General features: G+C 35.0%; 1 protein-coding gene across 16 annotated transcripts in view; it reads right to left on the bottom strand.

Annotated features, from left to right (window-relative positions):
- The window catches only part of SLC4A7 (solute carrier family 4 member 7), a 121,450-nt gene that overhangs the window by 80,413 nt on the left and 15,477 nt on the right, over positions 1–25,560 (bottom strand). For 6 of the 16 annotated variants that reach the window (XM_059075231.2, XM_067005866.1, XM_059075233.2 and 3 more), the window contains exon 1: positions 7,599–7,718. The exons of 8 other annotated variants lie outside the window; for them this stretch is intronic. In XM_059075231.2, the coding sequence (XP_058931214.1) occupies positions 7,599–7,631 (33 nt within the window). In that variant the 5' untranslated portion in view covers positions 7,632–7,718. Of the gene's footprint in view, positions 1–7,598; positions 7,719–10,494; positions 10,590–25,560 lie in introns of those variants that run through there. 2 more of the 16 variants (XM_067005863.1, XM_067005865.1) reach the window with 2 other exon arrangements.

The following is a 25,560-nucleotide window of genomic DNA, read 5'->3' as shown; positions in this document are numbered from 1 at the left end:
CCAGTCATTCAGGGCAGGCAAAAGATGGGCAACTGGAAATGGATGATATTCCTGCTCAGACAGAAGCAAAGTACTACAAACCTCCCAAAGGAGAAAAGGGAAAAAAAAAAACCAACAGCTTTCAAGAAAGAAAAGAACTCATCTAATTTGTTTTCTCTGAAGGTCCTTATGCTTTAATTGATAACTTTATAGTACTCCACTATCAGTTTTCTAGAAGGAAGTTATTTTATCCATCAGATGACAGTCATTTTCCCCCATGGTCTCCATGGTTGCTCACTGCCTAGCACTTCCTCTCCACTTAAAACAATAAACCAGAGGACATATAACACAGTCAGCTTCTCACCACTTTCCATGTCCAAGCATCAACTGGAGGGCCAGTTTGTTTTAGAAAGGATCAAATAGGAGGTTGGGTAAAATGGTCTTTTAAGGTCTCCTCCAACTCTTGACCTTAAAATATCTTACTTTGGGGTATAGGGTTTTTTTTTTCAGTGCATACAAAATAAATTCATATACAATTATTCCCTGCTATCCAAACTCTCAGGGTCTTAATTCTTATATCTTAAAACTCAGTAACTGAATCAATTTGATTAAATTTTCAAATATATTCCCTACTATCCAAACCCTCACCATTTGCTACCCCAAACTCAGAAACAGACACAGTATATTAAGAAAATGCAGATCTCAATATCCAAACTTACTTTCTGAAGGAAGGCTAGATATCCAAACTGTAGAATCAAATAGACCTGGATATCAACAGGTACTTGTATATGACTCTAAAGGACTGGGATTCAATTTAATACAGGAAACTCAGAAGTTAAATGCCTTGCTAAGGCTTTATATCTAAAGGACTGGGAAACAGGCTGTGTAGACCACTATACATTTTCATATAGTGGACTAAGTAAGAAGAGACAGTTGTATGTGTGGTAACCTGCCTCACAGCAGTCGCACTCCCTTAATAATGAGGAAAGGCTAAAGTAGGAAACACACATACACGTACAAGAATGAAGAACTAATCAGTACCATCCATTAAGCATGCCACACTCTAAAACCATTCCTCCAATGATGTCATGCTATTTAGTCACTAAGCATGCACAGATAGGTACAAAAAAGAAGCTGCCCCTCAAACAAAAGACACAGATGTTCTATGATCCAAGAGGTAGTACACTGTGTATTCTAAAAGGGATTAACTGCTCCCATTCCAAACTTTCATTTCAACAGAACAACTGCCAAGGAAGCAAAACAATATACTTATCTCTCATCCTTAACAAACAAACAAAAAAACCTCTTTTATTTCTATGCAGATGTACTTACATGCTTAGATGTACTAACATTAATCAGCTAACACTATGAAATAGCTGAAGTTGGGCAAGCTCACAATATTTACTTAAAATACACATACTCTTTGACCTGTAAACATCTATCACAGAAAAATACTGCCACGTGTGCCAAAAGGGGCATGTAAAAAAAGAGGATGTCCATCTATTCATCTTCTCACTGTCCACTCACCTTGCTCTCCTTAGATACCCTCTGTGAAGCCTGGAGTAAGTGACTCAAAGCCAAGTGAATATATAATTTTATTGTTAATGTTTGTGTTTTCAATGAGAATGCTTTCATGCGTAACTTGTAGAAAAAACTAAAGTTAAAATTTTTGAAGTCTGGAAAATTTACAACACAACACTGTTAAAAAACAAAACAAAACAAAACAGGGAGGGGGTACCTGCATTTCTCCCTTCCCTTAAAAACATTATCTACTTTTCAACAACTGTGAAACATGAATCAGAAAGGCAGTTTACTATAAAGGCAAATATTAAGTGGCACACACATTGCCCATCTCAACATATTACCAGCAATTCAATGAAATATGCAGGTGCATATGCCTATATATTGAAAATACATATTTTTTCTGAGGGATACGAAGGGATTGATGTTTCAAGGTAGAAATACACTTCTGAAAAAACACTGCATTTTAAATTCTATCACCTTAAGATAAGCTTTAAGCCATATTTCTAAATATAGATCTAGTTAAAAAACACTATATAAAGTACAATTTTATTTGAGTTCTTTTTTGAAATAGATGTAAAAAATACATGTAAATATTTAAAAGGTTAAACATCAAACCACTGACACTGTGTCACACGGATGGCTGGGGAAGCAGAAACAGACAACCCTGTAGTGTTTAATTTTCCGTTAACAATAAACATGTAATTTTGGTAATTTTTTAAAAGAATAAATTCAAGTTTCAATTTAATATGTTAGTTACTTTTAAATCTGCATCTAGAAAAAACTCTTCTTCATTTTTTAACTCCAAGAATATAGTGGAAAACTAAAAAATAGCAAAAGCAAAGAGCCACCCTTGACATCAAAATGTTTTCATTCTTAACCTTAGATGAGTAAGCCACACACGCCAGTCCTTATAAAGCCTACCTAAAATGAAATAAAGCCAAGGCGCTTGGAAAACTCAAATACATGGAAGAATAAAAAGGCACCCTAAGTATACCAATGCGAGATTGACTCACTCTAATCTTAAGAAAATAATTTTGCCTTGGTTTCAATTTTTTATTTATAAAATAAGGTAACTATTCAGAATACAACTGCTCTACAACACAGAAGACAACAGATTTAAGAATTATCCAACAAACAGCCCAATCCAAAAATGGGCAGAAGAACTAAATAGACATTTCTCCAAAGAAGATATACAGATAGCCAACAAACACATGAAAGAATGCTCAACATCATTAATCATTAGAGAAATGCAAATCAAAACTACAATGAGATACCATCTCACACCGGCCAGATTGGCCATCATCAAAAACTCTAGAAACAATAAATGCTGGAGAGGGTGTGGAGAAAAGGGAACACTCTTGCACTGCTGGTGGGAATGTAAAATGATACAGCCACTATGGAGAACAGTATGGAGGTTCCTTAAAAAACTACAAATAGAACTACCATATGACCCAGCAATCCCACTACTGGGCATATACCCAGAGAAAACCATAATTCAAAAAGAGTCATGTACCAAAATGTTTATTGCAGCTCTATTTACGATAGCCAGGACATGGAAGCAACCTAAGTGTCCATCAACAGATGAATGGATAAGGAAGATGTGGCACATATATACAATGGAATATTACTCAGCCATAAAAAGAAATGAAACTGAGTTATTTGTAATGAGGTGGATAGACCTGGAATCTGTCATACAGAGTGAAGTAAGTCAGAAGGACAAAAACAAATACTGTATGCTAACACATATATATGGAATCTAAAAAAAAATGTCATGAAGAGATTAGTGGTAGGAGGGAATAAAACACAGACCTACTAGAGCATGGACTTGAGGATATGGGGAGGGGGAAGGGTAAGCTGTGACGATGTGAGAGAGTGGCAGGGACATATACACACTACCAAATGTAAATTAGATAGCTAGTGGGAAGCTACAGCATAGCACAGGGAGTTCACCTCTGTACTTAGTGACCACCTAGAGGGGTGGGATAGGGAGGGTGGGAGGGAGGGTGACAAAAGAGGGAAGAGTTATGGGAACATATGTATATGTATAACTGATTCACTTTGTTGTAAAGGAGAAACTAACCCACTATTGTAAAACAGTTATACTCAAATAAAGATGTTAAAAAAAAAAAAAAAAAAAAAAAAAAAAAAAAAAAAGAATTATCCATATAAGATCACTAAGAAAGTTTAAATTCTCTTTATATGAAATAACAAATGTGCAAGGTTATTTACTGCAGCTTGTAACTGGAAAAGACTGGAAACCATCCCCAGGGGCCCTTAAAAGAGGAATGGCAATGTATTTGATGGAATACCAAGCTACTAAAAAAAATTAAGATGCTATGTACTGACAGGAAAAATATTTAAGACCTATTATAAAATGAAATACACACAAGGTAGAGAAACACATGTACAGCATACTACTTTCTGTATAAGAAAGTCCCCAGAAGAGAAATATCTGAATTTACACAATGAACACTGAAACTGAAAGGACATACGAGCAAACAGTATAACTGGTTACCTCTGACTTCTGGATTTATTGTTTTTCTTATATTGCTTTGGTTTATTTTAACCATGTGAACACAGAGGTAGACATAAGTATAAAACCTTTTGAAAGCCATGTCACCTATCTACTTGGTCCTCATCTACAAGTGTTACTCACCCTTGAAAGATCTGTGAGGTGAGGTGCCATGTGAGTGCCAAGCACAAGGGCACAAGCACAGAAGAGGCCCACATTTTACTTAATCTAAATAAGGAGACTAAAAATGCTTTTTCATCTACCATACAGCTTTAAAACTAGTTAATTAGCAAAGTCTTAACAATTACAGAAACAAATACCTATTAATTTCCTAATTAAAACTGATATGAAGATTCAAAATATATCCTGAAATAGTATTGTGGTTGTATAGGAGAATTATTCATAGGAAATGCATTCCTAAGCATCTAGGATGAAATACCAAGAGAAGGCAACTAACTCTCATAAGGATCTAAAACTGTCTTACTTTAATAAGAGATTTTCAGATTTTATGATATATTATAAATTCAGACACACCTAGAAAGTTTGTTAAAATTCAGCTTCCTGTGCCCAGTGCTGGAGATGCTGACCCAGTAGTTTAGGTGGTGCCCAAGCATCCATATTTTCAATAACCTCTGTGTGATTCTGCTGCACGCCAGTTTGCACACCATGTCCTTGGTTATGTTACAGACTTAAGCCATATATATTTAAATTGCTCTTCAAGAGAGGCTGCTTCCTGCCCTTAACCATTTTAGGTGGCCTTATAGGGACCACTCTCATTTCATTCACATTGTTTTAATCCTTCAGAAAATGAAACATACATTCCAATTCACAAGAAAACACTGTAAAGTTACGATATACTTTCACTGTATTACAAGCAACCCTAAATCTATTTCTTCCAAATATTGCCAATACCCAATCTTATCCCACCTACTACCAAGAGTTGAACTTAATATTAAAAAAACTTTAAATTTATGGGCAAAACGCTTAAGGGTAAGCAAATAATCTTTCCTAATCTAGGTAAAGGGAGAAATCATCAGTGAATACTGTTTCACAAAATAAAAAGCCAAAGAATGATATTCATAGTTTCTAAAGAATTCACTTGGCATTTTTTGATTGATTCATTACTCTAAAATAGGTGGAAGAGACGTAAAAGGTATATGGAAAATTAAAGCAATTTAAAATCACAAATTTTAAACTCAGGCGATCATGTGATTCCGACAGAAAAAAATTAAAACCCTGGGAAAAATGCTTTGTCACCAGACAGGAGGAACTGGATAGATTCAGATACTGGAACACAAAGTTTCAGAAATTTTTATTTTAAATACACACCATGATTAACACTAAAGAAAATCTGAGTTCTAAGAAAAAGTTACAAAGGGAAAAAGTGAAGAGGTCAAAGAATATAAGAGCAAGAGAACTCAAAGAGGTGTGAGGTGTAAAACCTCGCAAGTGACAGATTCCAATAATAAAGAAGATTATTAGCGAAACACTATTGTCAGAAACCTCATTACAGAGCACAAGAGTTATGGACAAATGGAAAGCCTCATTAGGGTCTATCTGAAATTATAAATCACAAATATTTATGGCACTCTTGCTATCAGGAGACATTTACATTCATTCCAAGTCCTAATTCAGCACACACACCAAAAACCACATAGGAATCACTTACTTTAGGTTATCGAGTATATATAAATTGATTAACAGAAATGAGGACAATAATAAAATCTATTACTGAAATGGGCTTTTTAAAAAACTATCTCAACTTTATCAGTAACTAAAATGTATAGAAAAGCACAGGCATTCTGCACAAAATGAAAAACACACATACACAAAGATCCAGTAGATGTTTTGTAGCAGAAGGTCTAGCAGGTATTCTGTCACAATTCCCCAATTTCAGTCAGCTGGGGTTATCGTTAGCTAGGTATTTTTAGAATTCCACTGGATTTTTTTTTACCAAAAGTCGACAAGAAAAAACCAGGAAATCCCTCAGCAATATGGTCTATTTGCCTATTCTTTCCCCGGTTAATACCCCTGACCTCACGAATCTGATGGACCATAAAAAAGTCTCATTTCCTTAAATAAAGACTAGGAGTTTGGACTCATCCATTCATTCAAGAAATATCTACTGAGTGTACACTATGTGCTGAGCATCATTCCAGATACTGAGGATTCATCAGTGAATAAAAAACTGTAATACAATCAAATGGTCAGCTTATCAATTAATTTACAGCTAAGGTGGGGCTCCCCATGATAAGAAATCAAAGCATAAATGAATTATCTTCTCCATTCCTGATGAATAAATGAGGTCTCACAGACTCATAGGTATGGATGGGTTTTACTTTTCCATTTCAATCTTCTCATTTTACTTACACACACACACACACACACACACACACACACACACACACACACACACACACACACACAGCTTAAGGGACTTGTTCTTTATCCAGGAGACAAGAGACCAAGGTCACTGTAATACAGGCTGAGAATACACAGTACTTTATCTTTATAGTATTTATTAAAACTTGTAATTACATATTTATGTAACTAGCTGCTTAACTGTTTCCCAGCCTCAACAAGCTCCAAGAAGAAGGGAATCATGTCCATTTTGCTCACCACTGTCTCCTCAGCATCAAGCAGGGCCTGGGCCTTGGTTAAATACTCATTGACTGCTGTGTATATTCCAAAGGACAAGACACTGGGCTAAAAAATTTATACTGGATACACTTAAGGCCTCCTTATGAACACAATTAAAGCTTAAACATAGATAGGTACTCAATAGTTTGGAATTTAATCAATCAGTTTATAAACAAAAAAGCCCAGTATCAACACATGATAAAATCAAAATTCAATTCACTAGAAGGAATTCCCAGCAAAATCAAACAAATCTAAGTTTTGTATCAAACAGGTCTTACCAATATCTCTCAGTCATTTATGACTATGCCTGAAAAGGCAAAGTTCACAATTTGTACTGTCTTGGTCAAATGATAAAAATGAGACTTTAACATGCCAAAGGCATATTAGGGGGAAAGGAGTGTTAAAAGATTATTTAACAATATAGTCATAAACCTAGGCTATTATCCTCTTCTGACACCTGAGGTTTACAAAATCCATTATTAAAACAGCATATCAGAAGATCCCTATCACAAAGTAATTTCTTCATTATAAGACATATTGCTATAGCCCAAAAGTAACACCTCCCATAAATTATGATTATTAACCATATAATTTCACAGTTATCATATACTTCAGTTTAGCTTCAAAACGTATTTAACCATTAAGACAAAGTAATTTCTTTCCTAATATCTTAGCCATATAAAACTGCTTAAAGCCTCATTCAAGTAATACTAACAAATCAAAAAACAAATTCTACAGAATAATAAAAATGCTACAAACACTGTTAATATAAGACAAGGATTTACTCCTTTCAGCGGATGACTTCCACAGCCAAGGACACAGAGGATGATACTATTCTAAGCCAGTGCTAATAAGCCTGACATTTCTTCAAGCTTCACTATTAAACTCTGAAAGATTCAAACTTGTTTGTAAATAAAACACAAGATCATAACTAGGTACATACAGGTAACTTCTTCTCCAGCCGAAATCTTTCCATAGCGGTATTTAAATGCCTTGTTTTTGATAGTGTAGTGCAGTAAGTCCCATGCAGAGTCCAGGGGACATAGCTGATTTAGGTCACTGTGCTTTACACAGATGAACCCTCTAAGTTGCTTTCATGGTACAACCAATCAGGGTCCTCTAAGTTACCTAATCTTCCAAGCTAGTAACTACCACTTATGCAGGGTCAGAGCATAAGAGATCTGACAAGTAATATACACATTTAGTTATAACTGAAAATACCAAAAGAGGAATGTAGCAACCAGTTTTCAACTTAAACTTTTCTATAACAATTAGTTTGAAAGAAAGGATACACTAAGGATATATATAATGGGTGTGTGTATTTTTGTTTTTAGAGAATAAATTTTCAACAACATAGTTAAATCTATCTCTTAATTTCATTTAAATTCAGGAAAGATCCAAATATATTTTCGCCTGAAGAGAGTTTTGCCTTTTTATCATTACTATATTTATACCAACTTATTGTAACCATATACTAATAACAGGATTAATAAATCATATTGTGGCTTTAATTATCATTTTACTCCCAAATTGAGTATTCATAGCGATAACAGCTAAAAGGGAAAAGGAAATAAGCAGCATCCCTCTAACCTTCGGACTCAAGATCTCTTTCCACCCTTAAAGACTACTGAAGACTTCAAAGGGCCTTTGTTTATAAAGTTTACCATCTGACTAACCATACTGGAAATAAAACTAAGAAAACTTTAAAATATTTATTTAAATTCATTTAAAAAAATAAAGCCATTACATGTTAACATAAATAACATTTTAGTTAAAAAAAATTTTCAAAAACAAAACAAGATTTAGTGAGAATAGCTTTTACATTTTTTCAAATCTCTTAATATCTGACTTAAGAGAAGACGACTGGATTCTCATATCTACTTCTGTAATCAATCTCATATGATTTGTGATTTGGTTGAAATATATGAAAAAAAATCCAAGTTCAGACAAATACTCTATTGGAAAAGGAAGAAGTGTTCTAATACTCTTTTCAGGTGACTGGATATTCCTCTCTGATGTGTCACCAAACTCAACAAGTAGTCATTCTTAAAGGTTAGATTGTAAGGTGGAATCTTAAACCATTTCAAGTGAATGTTTTACATACTGCTACATTAAAATCCATTGATCTATCATATACTTTGAATGGCTCTCTCACCCATTTGTAAAATTTCACACTTCATTATACAATATTTTTAAAAATCACATTTGTTAATATTATCAATAATCTCGTAAGTTTTAAGTGTTGAGAACAAACACGTTTTTCAAAATTATAATTTTGTTTTAAGGAAGCTAGACTCATTATCATTAGTAGCAAGTACCAGGAGTTGTTTTTCTTGAAGTGACAGGCTCACTTCATTTCTTTCTGAGGAAATATCTGTCAAATGTCAAGTCTGAATAACCATAGTTAGTTTGTCCGTTCTTTCAAGTAAAAATGGCATCCTGAGAAAAAAAGCAGCTAGAGGAGCTCACAATTCAAGCAAACACACCAGAGCTTTTTCTCCGGGCAACCCATTGTACCTCAGTATACAGATGTATTTCTATGCATGCTTCCTATTTTGTCATTTGGAAAAAGCTTTTCTTCAGTGAACAGTTTTGTTTTGCTTTTAAACAGAGAGTGCCTGGTGGTGCTGCCTGATTGCCTCCTTGAGTCTCACCCAGCACTGCTCCCACACCATCCGCACAAACTTCAACCCGGGGGGGAAAAAGGCAAGTAGTATCCCAGTATTATTATGAAAGTAATTTTGATCTTGCAGATCCTCTAAAAGGATTTCAGGGACTGGCAGGGGTCCCTGAATAGCACTTTGAGAACTATTAAAAAATTCAGGTTTAAAATATAGAACTGAAGAATTGTAGGTGAATATTCTTTTTATTTTCTCTGTGATGCTGTTTGTTCAATGAATATTTTAATGTGTATAGAAGGAGAGAAGATTAAAAAGTATTATCTTGTTATTCTGGTTTCTAGAAAATGATAGAACATATTTATTATACCTATTATGTGCTAAAACTATGCTAAACATTATCATATATATTATACAGCACATTCAGATATTTCATTTTCTCCTCTCAGCTCTGACTAAAGCTCAGAGAAGTGAAGTCACTTCTCCAAAGTCCCAGAGCTAGTAGGCAGTGGATTTAGGATTCAAACCTAGTCCTTCTCAATTCATACTTTTCTTCTACTCCAACTACATATAATAAAATTTAAGAAAAAAATTTCAATAATAGTTGAATAAAACAAAATTCTAACTGAAAACAGATGAATAAAATAAAATGTTTACTGAATTCAAATAAAATGTAATCTAAATTAAATTAGAAATATGTTCTGTGAATAGACAGACTTGCTTCCTGGTAAACAAAGCAAACAAATGATAATTTCTATAGAAATATCTATATCCCAAAAGTAAAGTCTTACTACCGGCTAATCCTGTGGAATTTACTGACAACATGCACCAAATAACAAAATAAGAAGTTTAAATTGAAATAATATATATCAAAACAAAAAAACACTTTATTTTAATCTTCCATGATCTATATGAGACAGTAGATACCAGGCAAAAGACATGACACAGACTTCAAGTACAGTTTTGGTTTTAGTAAACTTCTCTAAGAATTGGAGACCCCAATGACATCAACAGCTACAATAAAATTTTTAAAATTTTTAAAAACTTCAACCTTTCTATGATTTACACTTGGCAAATGAACATAAATCTGAAGAAACAAATAAAAATAATGTATGTTATTCACTGATTTTTAAAATCCTCAATACATCAATCCTGGAGTAAAGAACATCTACAAACAATTAGGTTCAACACCAATTTCCACAATGACCTCTTGAAATTTACCTGCTGTGGAAAATCTTGGCCCTCGCCACTGGTATTTAAGAGCTTAATCTTCCGGTGTGGCACATGTCTCACGCCCACTGGATTACAAGAGCCCTCAGCATAGGGACTTAGGTAGAAGGAAGGGAGGGAGAGAAAAAGAAGAAGCTTAAGAGGCCTCAGGGGAAAAGGAGGAATTAGGTGCATACAAATTTTTAATTTCCCAAATTGCAAAACAAAATGTTATTCATCAAAATACAGAAGACCCATTTTTCCAATATGTTACCTGTTATGACACTATCCTGGGCACTACTAAACCAATATTCAAATAAAAAATTTTAAATCAAGTTTTACAGCTTAAATAGAAAGGTAAAGTCAGTTTTAGTCTACTACTTTCTTGAAAAATAAACATATTAACTCAACATATAAACTCAGGAATTTTAATCTGGCTAGTCCTTTAAAGATTTCTTTTCAGTTTTATTTTATAGCAATATTTAATCCTTTTAAACCAATCTACTGAGGTATGATTGACATGTAAAAAGCTATACATATTTAATATATACAACTCGATGAGTCTGGGGTAAGTATACACTCATGAAGCCATCACCACCTTCAAGGCCACAGACATATCTGTCACCTCTCAAAGTTTCCTCCCAGCCCCATATTATCATTATTATTGTGTGTGTGTGCCTGTTCATGTGCATGTTAAGAACACTTAACTTGTAAGATTTACTCTTAAAAAATGTTAAGTATACAATGTGGTACTGTTAGCTATAGGCACTATGCTGTACATATTACTTACCTTGCTTAACTGAAACTCTGTACCCTTTGACCATCACCTCTTCATTTTCCCCACCTCCTAGTCCCTGGCAACCACCATCCTACTCTCAGTTTCCATTATTTTGACTATTTTAGATTCCACATATAAGTGAAATCATACAGGATTTGTCATTCTGTATCTGGCTTATTTCACCTAGCAATAAATGTGTTTACATGAAGCAAAAAAGTCTCACTTGTTCCCTTGGTTTCTCTCCCCAATTTTCAACCTTTTCTCCATTTGTATAACACAAATGTAAGTATATATGCATATACACTTACCAAAAAAGGTAGCTACATACAACTCATTGTTGTATACATAACTTACTTTTTTCCACTTAAAATTCCTTAAGTTTTTTCTGCATCAGTATATGGAAACTACATTTTAATTTATTAAATTAGCCTGTGTATAGTAGAAAAATTCAAGTCTTACAGAAGTGCTCCCAAATAAGCATTCCTCCCATCCCACTTGCACTCAACAGATACAACTACTTTCTGTTTCTGCCTTATAATTGTTCTTGGTTGCCATCATAATTTTAAATAATGTACCATTTGAGACAATATCTGTTTATTCTACAAAAAGAAAAATTAGATCTTTTTCACCCACATATACCTTTTTCACTTACAATCTCCCTTCCATATCTCGGCTTTAATTAGATTTTTATTTTTATATCAATAACACTTACATTCTACTCCATATTTATAATGAAGCCTTCTAAGCTGTGTCCTCTAGCTAATTCTAAAATTTTAAAACCTGTGTTCAAAAGCATTTGAAGGCACATGTGCATGCACTACCCAGAAGTACATGGAGGTAATGCCCTGGTGGCCACCCCTAACCAGTGGGGTTTCGGAAGCTGATAAATGCTTTGCATGCATCCTCCATCCCTCAGGCAGACAGGTCTGAGACGCAGTACACAAGGGTCCTCTGAGGGCCTGCGGGACTGAGGGCCAGCCACTCACTGCAATGGCCAGTCTCTCATTATGCTCACAGAGGCTTCCTCGCATCTCTTTAATTCCCTGTCCCTCACTCTTGCTTCTTGATCTCACTTCACAAATAAATTACCTGCAGAGCCCTTGTCTCAGACTCTACTTCTGGGAAAATCCACGCTAACACATCCAACAAAAATGTATACATACATGCACCAAAAAGACATGTAAAAGAATGTTCATAGCAGCATTATTCATAGTAATATGAAACTGGAAATGATCCACATATCCAAAAACAAGAATACAAATAGATTGTGGTATATTCATACAATGTAATTCCATGAAACAGTGAAACTAAACAAACCACTGCTACAGGCAAGAGCATGGATAAATCTCACAAACATAATCTTGAGAGAAAAAAGGCAAACATATAAAACCATTCAGTTATGTTTCTAGTCAGGATAGTGTTACAGCAGGAGGGAGGAAGCAATGATGCGGAAGATGCTTAAGAGGGTCTTTCTGGAACTCTAGCAATGTTCTACTATTTCTTTTCTAAAGTGATAGTTACATGGATTTGTTTACTTTCTGATAATTGGCCACATTTACTATTTGTACATGTTTATGTATGTTTTACTTGAATTAAAAATAACTAAAATAAATAACTACATAATCACCAAGAAACAGAACAAGAAAGAACTTGGGAAAATTAAAAATAAGACTTTCAATGTATAAAAGGGCTAAGGCTTCGAAGATAAAATATCTCAGTGTAATAAAAAGAAGAGTTGGAAAACATTAAAGATAAGAGAGATAAACAATCAACCAATTCACAAGGTTCAACTTCCAAATAATATGAGAGCTAAAAAGGGTTAACAGAAAATGGATTAAAGGAAATTATAACCTAAAATAAACTATGAGAATTTGCTAGAATGAAAAAGAGATATGAGCCTTTAAACTGAGCAGGCCCTGAGTGACAAGTGCATTATCTTAGGTAATAACTGTAAACTCTCAGGGAACTGCGGGTTTAAAAATGAATGTTATGGAAGGAAGTGGAGGGAGAGAGAGAACATAGGCTGGCACAAGACTTTCTCGATAGTAACCCTGGAGTAAGAGGACAGAGACTATTATCAAGTTGGAGTTATGAACACATTCTCTTGCTCAGCCTCTCATATATCTAGGAGCTTTTATAATTGCTTTTGTTTTACATTCCCTGCATGTTATGGACTGAATTGTTTTCCCTAAAAATTTATTATATTGAAGTCCTAACCAGAAATAACAATAATAATAATAATAATTGGGAATATTAGGATTAAATACTATCTCATTCAGAATCAAGATTAATGACTGAACCAACAGAAAAAGAGACCCTTCAAACATTGAAGTCAAGTAGGTCCCTTTCCTTGTGACTTAAGTATAATGGGAACAAAAAGAACCTGCCTAAAAATGATGAGATTATTGACCAGTTACCGAAAGCAAACATATTAAAGTGCAAAATACTAAAAAGTTCACTCTTTACATGAGTCGTAAGTCTCTACTATCTCTAGGATAATCCATCAATTTGTATGCTGTAGCTAATGTAACAAAGAAACAGAATTTTAAAAACCCAAAATTATCTTTATTTGCAGATGATATCATTGTGTACCTAAAATACGATAGATTCCACCAATTAGCACAAATGAAAAGATTCATTTGATGGCAGTCAGTTACAAGATAAATAAACACCAATAGCTTTTCTTTAAACTACCAATAGCAAACTAGAGATAGAGGTAGAAAAAGATCCTATAAGGATTTTTGTCCTATAAGGACAAAATGATAAACTACATAGGAATAAATTTAATCTTAAAAAACTATAAAATTTTATTGAAGGACACTAAATAATCTAAAGATACTCTATTCTCCTGGGTGGGTAGACTTTAAATATACCAAGAAAAATAATAATAAAGCTTTCTATATTAATATAGAAATTATAAAGTGAATCGGAATCCCAAAGGGTTATGTTTATCTTTTTTAAATGATTTTGAAGTTTCCATAAAAACTAGAATTCCCAATAAAATCATGAAAAAAATAAGGGGGCACTATGCCTAATAAATATTCCAATATACCATAAAACTATGGTAAGCTAAACAGTATGGTACCAAAATGGAAACAATTCAATATAGTAAATATTTGCAAGACAAAACAGAATGAAGAAACAGATTAAATATATATTGCAGGAAGGACCGTTTGGCTCTCTAATTTAATGAAGCTGTCTACATCAAACCACAGGTAAAAATAAATTATAATGGATTAAGGATAATTTGAAGGGTAGTATTTAAAATTTAGAATAGTACTTTATATTATTGGATTGGGGATGTATTCTTCGGCAAGATGAGAAACCTAGAAGTCATAAAGAAAAAGACTGATATAGATTTTTTTACTGTATTAAAAAAATATTCAGACTTCCCTGGTGGCGCAGTGCTTAAGAATCCGCCTGCCAATTCAGGAGACACGGGTTCGAGCCCCGGTCCAGGCAGATTGCACATGCCGCGGAGCAACTAAGCCCGTGAGCCACAACTACTGAGCCTGCACTCTAGAGGCTGCAAGCCACAACTACTGAGCCCGCATGCCACAACTACAGAAGCCCATGTGCCTAGAGCCCATGCTCCACAACAAGAGAAGCCAGGGCAATGAGAAGCCTGCACACCACAATTTAGAGTAGCCCCCACTCGCCGCAACTAGAGAAAAGCCCACGTGCTCAACGAAGACCCAAGGTCGCAATAAATAGATAGATAGATAGTATCTACAAAAAAAAAATCCAACATTCGTCTAAAGCAAAGAAGACAATAAAGAGACAAGATAGAACACGAGGAAATATACGCAGTGTAACAGACATGGCATTAAATATTTGTAATCAAGAAACTTTTTGATTTTAAAGGGAAGTGAAAGGAATACAAAAATGGACAAAGAATGTGAACCAAGTAATTCCATTAAGAGAAAATACAAATGGCCAATAAATAACCGCATATTAAGATGGATACTCTCACTGGTGGTTCAACAAATTTTATCCATCAGATTAGCAAAAAAAAAAAAAAAAGTAGTCTAACTAATCTAAAGCTCCCAAAGGCAGGGAGATACAGAGACACTCTCACACTTTCTAGTGGGAATGTAAGTTGCTCAAAACTTTCTGGAGAGTAAGCTAGCAAGAATTCATTTAAAATTTTGAGACTATCCTTTGTGTAGCAATATCACTTTTGGGTACCTACTCCACAGAAATTAAAACACCAAAATATAAAGATCCGGTCAAGAATGTTTACTGTTCAAACTGGCAAAAACAGAAAACAACCTGAAAGTAAATAAATATAGGAATGGCTGGTTACTGTGGAATATTATGAAGTATAAAGAATGAGCCAGAACTACAAGCTCCCACTGAAGCAGTCAGGAATACATTGGTAAGGACCAAGCAAGTTGTAGTTATATGCTTACTATGATCACATTTTTATGTTTTACAAAGGATAAAACAATTCTAGGATAAGGTATTACTATCTTAAACATATAAAAGAATAAATTTAGGCTCTAAAATTAAGTAATTTTCCCAAGGCCTCACAGCTGTACGTGGAGAAGCTAGAATTTAAAATCATGTCGTCGCCTCCAGGGACATGCACTTTTCAGAAAAGCAGGCCACTTACAAACATAGTTTTTAATTCTCACTGTAAGAAACTCTGTAAGGTAACCTGGCTGATCATTTTCCAACCCAGGGCCATCTGACTTCACAGCCTAAGCTCTTTCCGCTAGGCCACATACCTTCCCCTAAGTTATACTACATGTAATTTTATTTGCTCTTCTGCTTTATTTAGGGAATTATAAGTAAAATATAAAGTATTCAGTCACAAAAACATTCACCTAATTATTTTTTAATGCTTTAAATGTATTAGAAATTCAGTAACAGCTAGTAACTACCATAAAAAGCAAAAACTTTAACAAAATAAAATCAGCATCAATATTATAATAAATACGTGAAGATATTGTTTTAATTTGGTTTCCACAGAAATATTTGAAGCAAGCAGCCAAGAAAAGAAGCTCCTGTAAAACAAATGGAAACCTGTCTAATTTTAAAACACGTTTCAAAGAGCAGCACTGCCAGTCCACACCTTTCACCATTGCTAAATATCACGGCTCACACCAATTCAGTTTTCACCACCTATCACTAGTCTTCATCTGTGTAGTATAAGCTCTCCACCTGGTGGCCATTATCAGACATGTGGAATTTTTCTCTCACTCTGTGTTTATGATGAAGAGCAAAGAAATTGAGTTTGAAAAAACTTCCCTGACAGTTGTTTTTTAAAAACCTGGACATTTAATTTCATTCAGAAAACACTTAAATACTAAGAAGGTAAAAAACTATTGAATAAATATTCCATTTATATATTAGGATATTCAGGATATAGTAGAGTCAAATTTTTCATACGGGCATTTATACCTACCACTGAATACTCAACGTGTTACAGTGAAATAGAATTACAGTCAGGTTTTTAACGTTGTTTCAAATACCCACAGCATTTTGGAATTTTGTTTTTAAACATTTCAAGTATATCTGTAATTTCATGAGAATTAAACAGTTGAAGAATCTAATTCACAGGTAAAATATAGTTAACGTAGGATAAAAATTGTCTGTTTTATCAAAAACTTTCCAGAAACATACACATCATGACAGAAAATGGCAAGTGTACTTAGCAAAGTGTATCTGTATTTTGGTAATAATACTCCATATTTAAATGTTAGAAACAAAGAATATGTAGCTCAATTTATATTTTCATTGAGAAAATATTAATTTAGTTATAGTGTTCCTAAATGTTAATTATTTTTAGTTCTTGTAGGTCTCATCTTGGGCTACCATTAGCTAGGAAAATTAATCTAAGAAATTAAAAAATAATCTGATTGGTAAAAATTTAAATACAACTGAAACTGGTTTAAATACACAATTACCAAAGTCAAAATATGGCGTAATATAGTGAATTCCGATATATTTAAACTCAAGCTTTCAGCAGAAGTGAACTCCTCTCTCACTCCCTCTAAGACATTCAAAACCAGAGAGGGGTGATTTCTCTAACTCCAAAAAATCCTCTGTCTTCTCTATTTTGAACCTTGTGACCTTTTTGCTCTATAATCCTTGAGTCTATGGACAGGGCTGCTCAGCTCTAGCACTGTTGGCTTTCGGGTTGGATATTTCTCTGTTGTCGGGTGTTCCTGTGCATTGTAGCGTGGTCAGTAACGTATCTGGCCTCTACCTACTCCACACAAGTAGCACACATAACGCTTCTCTCCCCAGCTGTGACAAACAAAATATATCCAGGAACTGTCAAATGCCCCTTAAGAAGTAAAAACACACCCCGACACTCACACCCATTGAGAACCACTGCTTTAGAAATAACTGGGAGCTGCTACTCACTTCCAGCACTTTAAAATGCTGTGAAGAAAAAAAAATTTACCAGATTCTTCCTCGTAAGTCACCATGAACACAAACATAACCTAAAGCCTCCATCCTTTTATAAAAACTACATTTAGCAATGAACTCTACAGGAAGAAATGCATCTTTTTTTTTTAAGAAATGCATCTTGAACTTGCATTTAGAGTTTCACTGAAAGCTACCTGATCTCAGTGTACAGACATATAAATGATGTCATGTGGATAATGCATTCTAAAAAATATTCCTACTGTAGTTTCAATATAACACTTTCAGCTAAAGGCGAGATAGAAATGTTTTTATATGCATACTTTTAAAACTTTACAGATCAAATCCTCAGGTTTTTGAAATGCAGAGCACCTCTACACTGACTCATCCAGACCAACTAACTACACTAGAAAATCACGGTAACTTGTTCCTGTGTGCATTTCACCACAACACAGTTTTTTGGTTAATCTGCTAAATTAAAATTCATAGTCCTACCCTGCTTAGAAGGATGCAGACTAGAGACTCAGTCAGCTTGACAGAAAAAAAAAAGGCAGGGGGGGATTGAAGTAGATGCAGATATAAGAAATAAGAGACTTCAAGTGGTACCTGACAAAGAAGCCATACATCAGAGATGAGAAAGATAAAGATTAAGAGGTAGCTGTTTTCTGTTCTCTTTCCTCTTTTTGAAGTTTTTGTTCAGCAAAAACTCTACAAACTTAGAATAAGTATCTAACGCTTATTTAAACTTGTAGTTAAAGACTACAAGTTTAAATATACTTCTGACACCGGGCAACCAAAAGAACCCTGCTTGGAGCACTCACACAATTCCTTCCATTTGTTTTTTACTAACTGAGATAAAAGCTGTGATTTCTGAAACAGCAGTAATTTAAGAATTTAAGATTAAAATATTGCCAAATTTAATTGTTATGCAAGCAAACTGGCAGGCCTTTACCAATTACAAACGGCTGTTGCCATTTACTCCTTGATATTAGTTACTTTTAAAGAGTCAAGATAGGGACTTCCCTGGTGGCACAGTGGTTAAGAATCCGCCTGCCAATACAGGGGACATGGGTTCAAGCCCTGGTCCAGGAAGATCCCACATGCCACGGAGCAACTAAGCCCGTGAGCCATAACTATTGAGCCTGCGAGCCACAACTACTGAGGCCATGTGCCATAACTACTGAAGCCTGCATGCCTAGAGCCCATGCTCTGCAACAAGAGAAGCCACTGCAATGAGAAGCCCGTGCACCACAACAAAGAGTAGCCCCTGCTCACTGCAACTAGAGAAAGCCCACAAGTGCAGCAATGAAGACCCAATGCAGCCAAAAATAAATAAATAAATTTTAAAAAGAGTCAAGATAATATTTACCTTTCAAATTACCCAAATCTGAATGAAAATTCATTCACAGGCAATTATCCTCATGCTCAATAGAATATAATCTAACTTTAAGCACTTTTAGTAATTCAGTTCAATTCAAACAAACACTATGGTCAGACATTTTATTTCATATTCTCCCAATATTGTCCCATATTTGTTCTCTAACAAGAGAAACATTTTATGTGAATAAAAATAAAACTTCCTTACAATAGTAACTCATTCTGTGCTTACAGAAGGAAGAGGAGTAAAGAAAAACAACTTGGAGGTCATCAAGATAACATGAGAAATCAAAGATTTTGGTTTGGGTTTATCTCTTCTTCCCATATTACTAACATGATAGTAAATTAATTTTTAAAAGGATAAACCGACAAGGATAAAGACAACAGAAAAAGCTACAACAAATCAGAGATTTCACATAATTTTTGGAAGATGGAAAGTGGATGTAGGAATGGTTACATCATTTGGAAAACAGACAGCAACCTTGGGCTTCCCTGGTGGCGCAGTGGTTGAGAATCCGCCTGCCAATGCAGGGGACACGGGTTCGTGTCCTGGTCCAGGAAGATCCCACATGCCGCGGAGCGGCTGGGCCCATGAATCACGGCCGCTGAGCCTGTGCGTCCGGAGCCTGTGCTCCACAATGGGAGGAGCCACAACAGTGAGAGGCCTGCGTACTACAAAAAAAATAAAATAAATAGACAGCAACCTTAAAATAGGTGGCTATGGAAGAAATAAAGTAGGACACAGAAAGCAAAATCATGTTTAATTAATGAAACATTGCATAAAATTTCATTAAGTTATTAATTTACATGTTTGAAAAACAGCTTTTAATTAATGACCTAACCCAGAAAACTATCTCCACAAATCTTATTAGCATGAAATTTAGTGAAAAATGTACCAATATACACATAATGCAATTTGTCAACTAGTTTATTTTGGCTGAAGATAAAACATTAATGAGTATAGGTTCTAGATCCAAATAGCCTAAATTCAAATCCTAGCTCTTCTACTCACTAGATGGGCAAGCTATAACCTCACTGGATCTCAGTGTCCTCATTTGTAGAATGTGGATAATAACAGTACTTTCAACTAAAAGATGATAAAAATTAAACAAGATAATGAATATAATGTGCCTAGAAAAGTTCCTGGGACAAAATAAGCCCTCAATTAAATATTTAGTATTAGTACCATCCTACTACATGATCATCTTTACTGGCCCTACTATGTTACTTTTAGATTTTACATTGTTACTTTTAGATTTTACATTTAAGTAAAACTGAATTTATTTTCTACATATTCTCCACCATTTCTCAACTCATTTCAAGCTCCTTGAAGATATACTTTTCTTTATGCAGAATTGTACTGACTCTATGTAATGCAATCGATTCTTAGTGATAAAAACAAAATACAGTGTTCTATGCTAGATAGGTTGGAAGCAAGTCATATAGAGTTTTTATCTGTTTTAATTCGAAAGCACTGACATTTAGAAAGGTTAAAAAAAAATCTCCTAGCAGAGGGAAGACAAATGCTTCACTGCCTTTCCAGTTGTGATAACGGTTTCATACTAGTTTAAGTCACCTCCTCATGAGTCGAAGAGACAGATGAAGAAACAACCAAGAACTAAGCCATGACACTGCATGCAAACCTGAATGTAAGGAAAGTGAGCACCAACTTTTATATCAAAGGCTTCCTCAATGCAAATGGTTCTCCATTCATTTTATACAAAATTTACATCTAATTGAAATTACAGTATACACTATTCTGAACAGCCAAGTCGTCCCTGCATTATCAACTAATTCTGCAGTTGAATAAAAGATTTTAAGTGTATTTTTTAATTACCTGAATCATTTGGACATCTATATATTTCAGAGATTGTTATGCCTATCCTTCTACTACAAGACACTCTTCATTTGCTCCTTTATTCACATAATCATCTAACAGATATTTATCAAGTACCTACTATGTGCCAGGCACTGTACTAGGAATAGGGATACACCACGCTCAGGTCCAGAGGTGAGAAAATCTACTGTGTTCAAATAACTAAAATATACTGACTGTGGACAGAAAAAGATGGAGCAGACGAAATGGGCAGGACCTTTCAGGACCTGGGTAAGTTTCAGACTCATTCTGAGAGCAATGGGCTTTAAACAGGGGAGGTCTCTCTAGCAAGGTAACAGTGTAGAGAATTATAATAAAGACTCTCTCCTTTGGCCAAACTTTAACTAGGATCCTCTGAGCCAACCTCCAGCTTCCCTCTCTGTAGAATCCAGCATGAGCAAGAATCTGGCTAAGTCAGTTTGGTGAAAATCCTTCATCATCAGTATCTTATCACCCTGTCCTGCCTTCAGCAACTCTGCTGAGTTGTTCTAACAAGAACCTGCCTCCCTCTGATGTTTCTTCTTAGCAATTTTCCATCCACTGCCCCCTACCCCTGCTTCTTGAATATAAATGGCCACTTGTCCTTGGTTAAGAGTTGAGTCCCATATCTCTCCCCCACTGCAGTAGTCCCCACACACACCACGAAAGCTTCCCTTAAAAAGTCTGCTTTACCATTCTTTAACAAGGGTCACTGAATAATTTTTTCCTTAACAGAATATTTTTTCTTTAACACTGGAAGCCAGCTAGAAGGGTGCTGCATTATTCCAGACAATAGCAAATACGGTGGTCAAAGCAAATATGGAGAGAAACAGACTTAACTAGAGACAGTTAAGATGTCAGTTAGGATGCTGAGTCAACTGGATTTGGTGTTTGGGTAGAGGGAGAGAAAAGTCATAGATAATACTCACATTTTCAAATCTGAGTAACCAAACAGAGAGTGGTACCCATTCACTGAGATAAGAAATGCAGAAAGAAGGGAAGGTTTGATAAGTTGTAAAACATGTTGTCTCAGCTGAGTTATCCAAGTGGAAATAGCAGTGGATGGGAGCTCCCTTCTGGCATCTTCTACTGACTCTGTGAAGAAAGTAGCAGCATTTCCTAGGATTGAGGGGTGAGAGGATACAGTCTGAAGAGAGCAGGGAATGTTCAATGTACCCACTGCAGAGAACAGGAGTGAATTAGAAAGACAGGGGAGTATTTTCTATCTCTGAGGAACCAGAGAGAAATCTGAATGGAGAGGGGTACCAACCTATAAGGCTGCGTAACAATTTTTCCACTTGTGTTGAGCAACCTCAGCACAGTTAGATTGATTAAGAATTAGGGATTTACCAACATATTTAATACTGATAGACATGATGGTATTCTCTCTCTCAAACAAGACAGAGGCTGGGTATGGGCCGTGCATTCTAAAATGGATAGGGCCGTGGAGGCAGTGGACCAAAAAAAAGCGGGGGATGGGGGTAGTATGTGACTCAATAGCCTCAAAGTTCAAAGAATAAGAATTATGGGATTAGTAGAGTAAGAGAAGAAAGTTTTAAAAAAAAAAAAAAAAAAGGAGCTTGTGGTTAGACTCAAATATCTAAATTTAAGAATTCACTTATACAGGAGGAGCTCCAGAAGTTAAGGCCATAAGGCCATGAGCATTGCAGAATGGAAGTAAGGGCCCTGGCAGATGAGAAAAATCAACAAACTGATATGGGTCACCCCACTGGCACTCTCAAATAACCTAAGACAATAACAGGCCTTAGCCTAGGGGGCCTAAAGGGAAGACTGTGAGTCAGGTGTCAACATTTCCAATAGCTGAGTACACTTTAGTAGATAACAGGGAAGAAAGATACAGGGTGCTACGGCTACACAGTATAAGCCTCAAAAGTTCAACAGATATGCCAAGGTAATAAAAACATACTTTTAATCAGTTCTCTCAGCAGGAAGAGGGAAAAAAAATGGCTAAATACCAACAACGAAAACCATCACCTTTTAACTTTTAGAAAGACATAGGCTATATCCACTACAAACATTCCCATTCATATTAAGAAAAAGACAGGATTGAGCACAAAATAAAAGGTATTCTATGTTTGCTTTGTGAGCATTTTCCACAATATTAAGATGGATATTAAGAGCACTTACTGTACCAGCTTGAGGGCCAGACAGCCTGGGTGTGAACTCTGATTCCTCGATTCACCAGCTGAGTGAACGTGCAGAGGCCTCATCTTCCTGAGACTCATTTTCCTCATTTGTACAATAGGAACGTTACACTATTACATGTGACTGACAGGGTTATGTTCTAACACTACTCACAGCACATGAGTAAATATCAGTTAAACTATTGTCAATAAATTAAAAAAATTAAAAATCAAAAAAACAAACTATTAGCAATATCAGAAATATGATCACTCTAATTTATAATAAAATTGCAAATTATATAAAATCAATTACTTTACAAAGTGACTAATACTATTAGATATCTCTATACAAATGCTATTTTTTTAACTATAAGTATGTTTTCTTTTTTTTTTTATGTTTATTTATTTATTTTTTTACATTTATTTTTGGCTGCATTGGGTCTTCATTGCTGCGTGTGGGCTTTCTCTAGTTGCAGCAAGCGGAGGCTACTCTTCATTGAGGTGCACAGGCTTCTCACTGCAGTGCCTTCTCTTGTTGCCGAGCACGGGCTCTAGTCACGAGGGCTTCAGTAGTTGTGGCACTCAGACTCAGTAGTTGTGGCTCGCGGGCTTAGTTGCTCCGTGGCATGTGGGATCTTCCCGGACCAGGGCTTGAACCCATGTCCCCTGCATTGGCAGGCAGACTCTTAACCACTGTGCCACCAGGTAAGTCCCGATGCTATTTTTAATTTTTATACTTGACAAATATATATCCTGTGAAGTAAATGAACTTTCATAAAGTATATCTTTATGAAATGTCTGTCTCAAACAATTTCTCATGCAGCATTTGGCAGCAGTGAATGCTTCCATGTAAAGAATAAGAAATGTAATGACTACTGTTCACAGTGGGGCAAGTCTGGGTGAGGGACTGCAAACATGGCAGTTAAGAGCACAGAAAGGAAAAGTAAGGAAAACCATCAACTTAACAATTTTATTTTTAAAAGCCTTGGCAAGTATAGAATGAATGCCCTTCAAAAAAAGATTCTGGAAGAAAAAACTAGATAACAGCTTAGGTGTTTAAATGAAACACCACAGATTCGAACTAGCTATGAAAGAAAGTGCAAACAGTGGAAAGAGAGGAAAAAAAGGGTGAGGGGGAGAATAAGCAACAAAGAATCCTCAAAGTTCAAAGAATAAGAATGATGGGAATATACTGGTTGCCAAATCACATTAATGACCCTGTAAATTAGAAATGGGCATAAATTCTTATCATAGTTTCATTGTCAACCTCTGTTAACAGTCATCAAAAACTTAGACATTGATTAGCCTTGAAAACTTCTTAAAGGGACTCATTTCTAGAATGCCCTACGTAATTTAGAGGACTTCTGGTAAGATGAGAGGCATGCCTAAACACACTTAAACTCTTCAAAAGCCTAAACTTCAATTATGTGAAAATGGTTTTCACTACAACCATCTTCACATTAAAAACAAAACACACAGGTATTGAAAACACATAGCAATTAAAAGCCATTACTATGGTGCCAAAAATAATGATACAGTTGGCAGTCTCCGAAAAAGATGACTGACCATTTTATCCAATCCCCGAAAAATAATTTAACTCTTTTAGAGATAATCATTTGACTGATCTGTGTGGGAAATGGCTATAAGAGGATAACTTCAGATACTTAAAAATACTTTTATTACAAAAATATTACACACATTAAAAATTTTGAAAACTAAAACATAATAATCTGTCTACCTTCAAATTCCACCTCCAAGAGATAGTCAATATTTACTTTTGACCTACTTCAATATTCAATATTAATAATAATTATTGAATATATGCACAAAAAGTTAAATCACACAGGAACATATTCTGCTTTTTTCACTTTCAGATACTTAATCTGCAAATATACTGAGTCTTATATTATAGTTCAATCTCTGAGGATTATCCAATACAATAAACAATACCTATCTTCTTGCAAGCCTCTTCTAATTCAATGTCACTAAGCATTCCATGCTTCTCATCTTGCCTCTTAAAAAATCTCAAAGCACTTAAACTGTACTAATAGAGTACTGATTCAACAGTAAAGGCAAGATCTCTACAGCATCTTCCATATAGGTCCTTTCCAAAGGATAGTCACATTAAAAATATTGCAGTATTTCAGATACTTCTGGGTCAAACTGACTAAACAAAATCTTTCTAATTATAAATATTATAAATTTTTTTTGCTCACTAGCCTAAAGAATTAGTTGCTGAGAGTTTGAAAATGAACAGAAATCTGTTGACAGTTCCTCCTTTTCATTACACTTCATTTATTATACATGGAACCAGTAAGCTACTATTAATGAAATATAAAGTTAAGTTCTCCAATATAAAAACTGCTGATGTAGCATTAATTTATAAGACAAATAACAGCATCTAAATACTTGCTTGCATATGTTAAACTTTTAAGTGAAAAATGTGTAAATATTATTCCTAAATAAATGCAATCACATGTTAATTTACAGAAAGGGATTTTTTTTTTTTAATTTTTAATAGCAACCCCTGGGAATACATTTTACAT

Source organism: Kogia breviceps, chromosome 10, assembly GCF_026419965.1.
Source record: "Kogia breviceps isolate mKogBre1 chromosome 10, mKogBre1 haplotype 1, whole genome shotgun sequence".
Classification (NCBI taxonomy): Eukaryota; Metazoa; Chordata; class Mammalia; order Artiodactyla; family Physeteridae; genus Kogia; species Kogia breviceps.
Note: the sequence above shows the minus strand (reverse complement) of the source record. Positions and strands in the feature narration are given on the sequence as shown.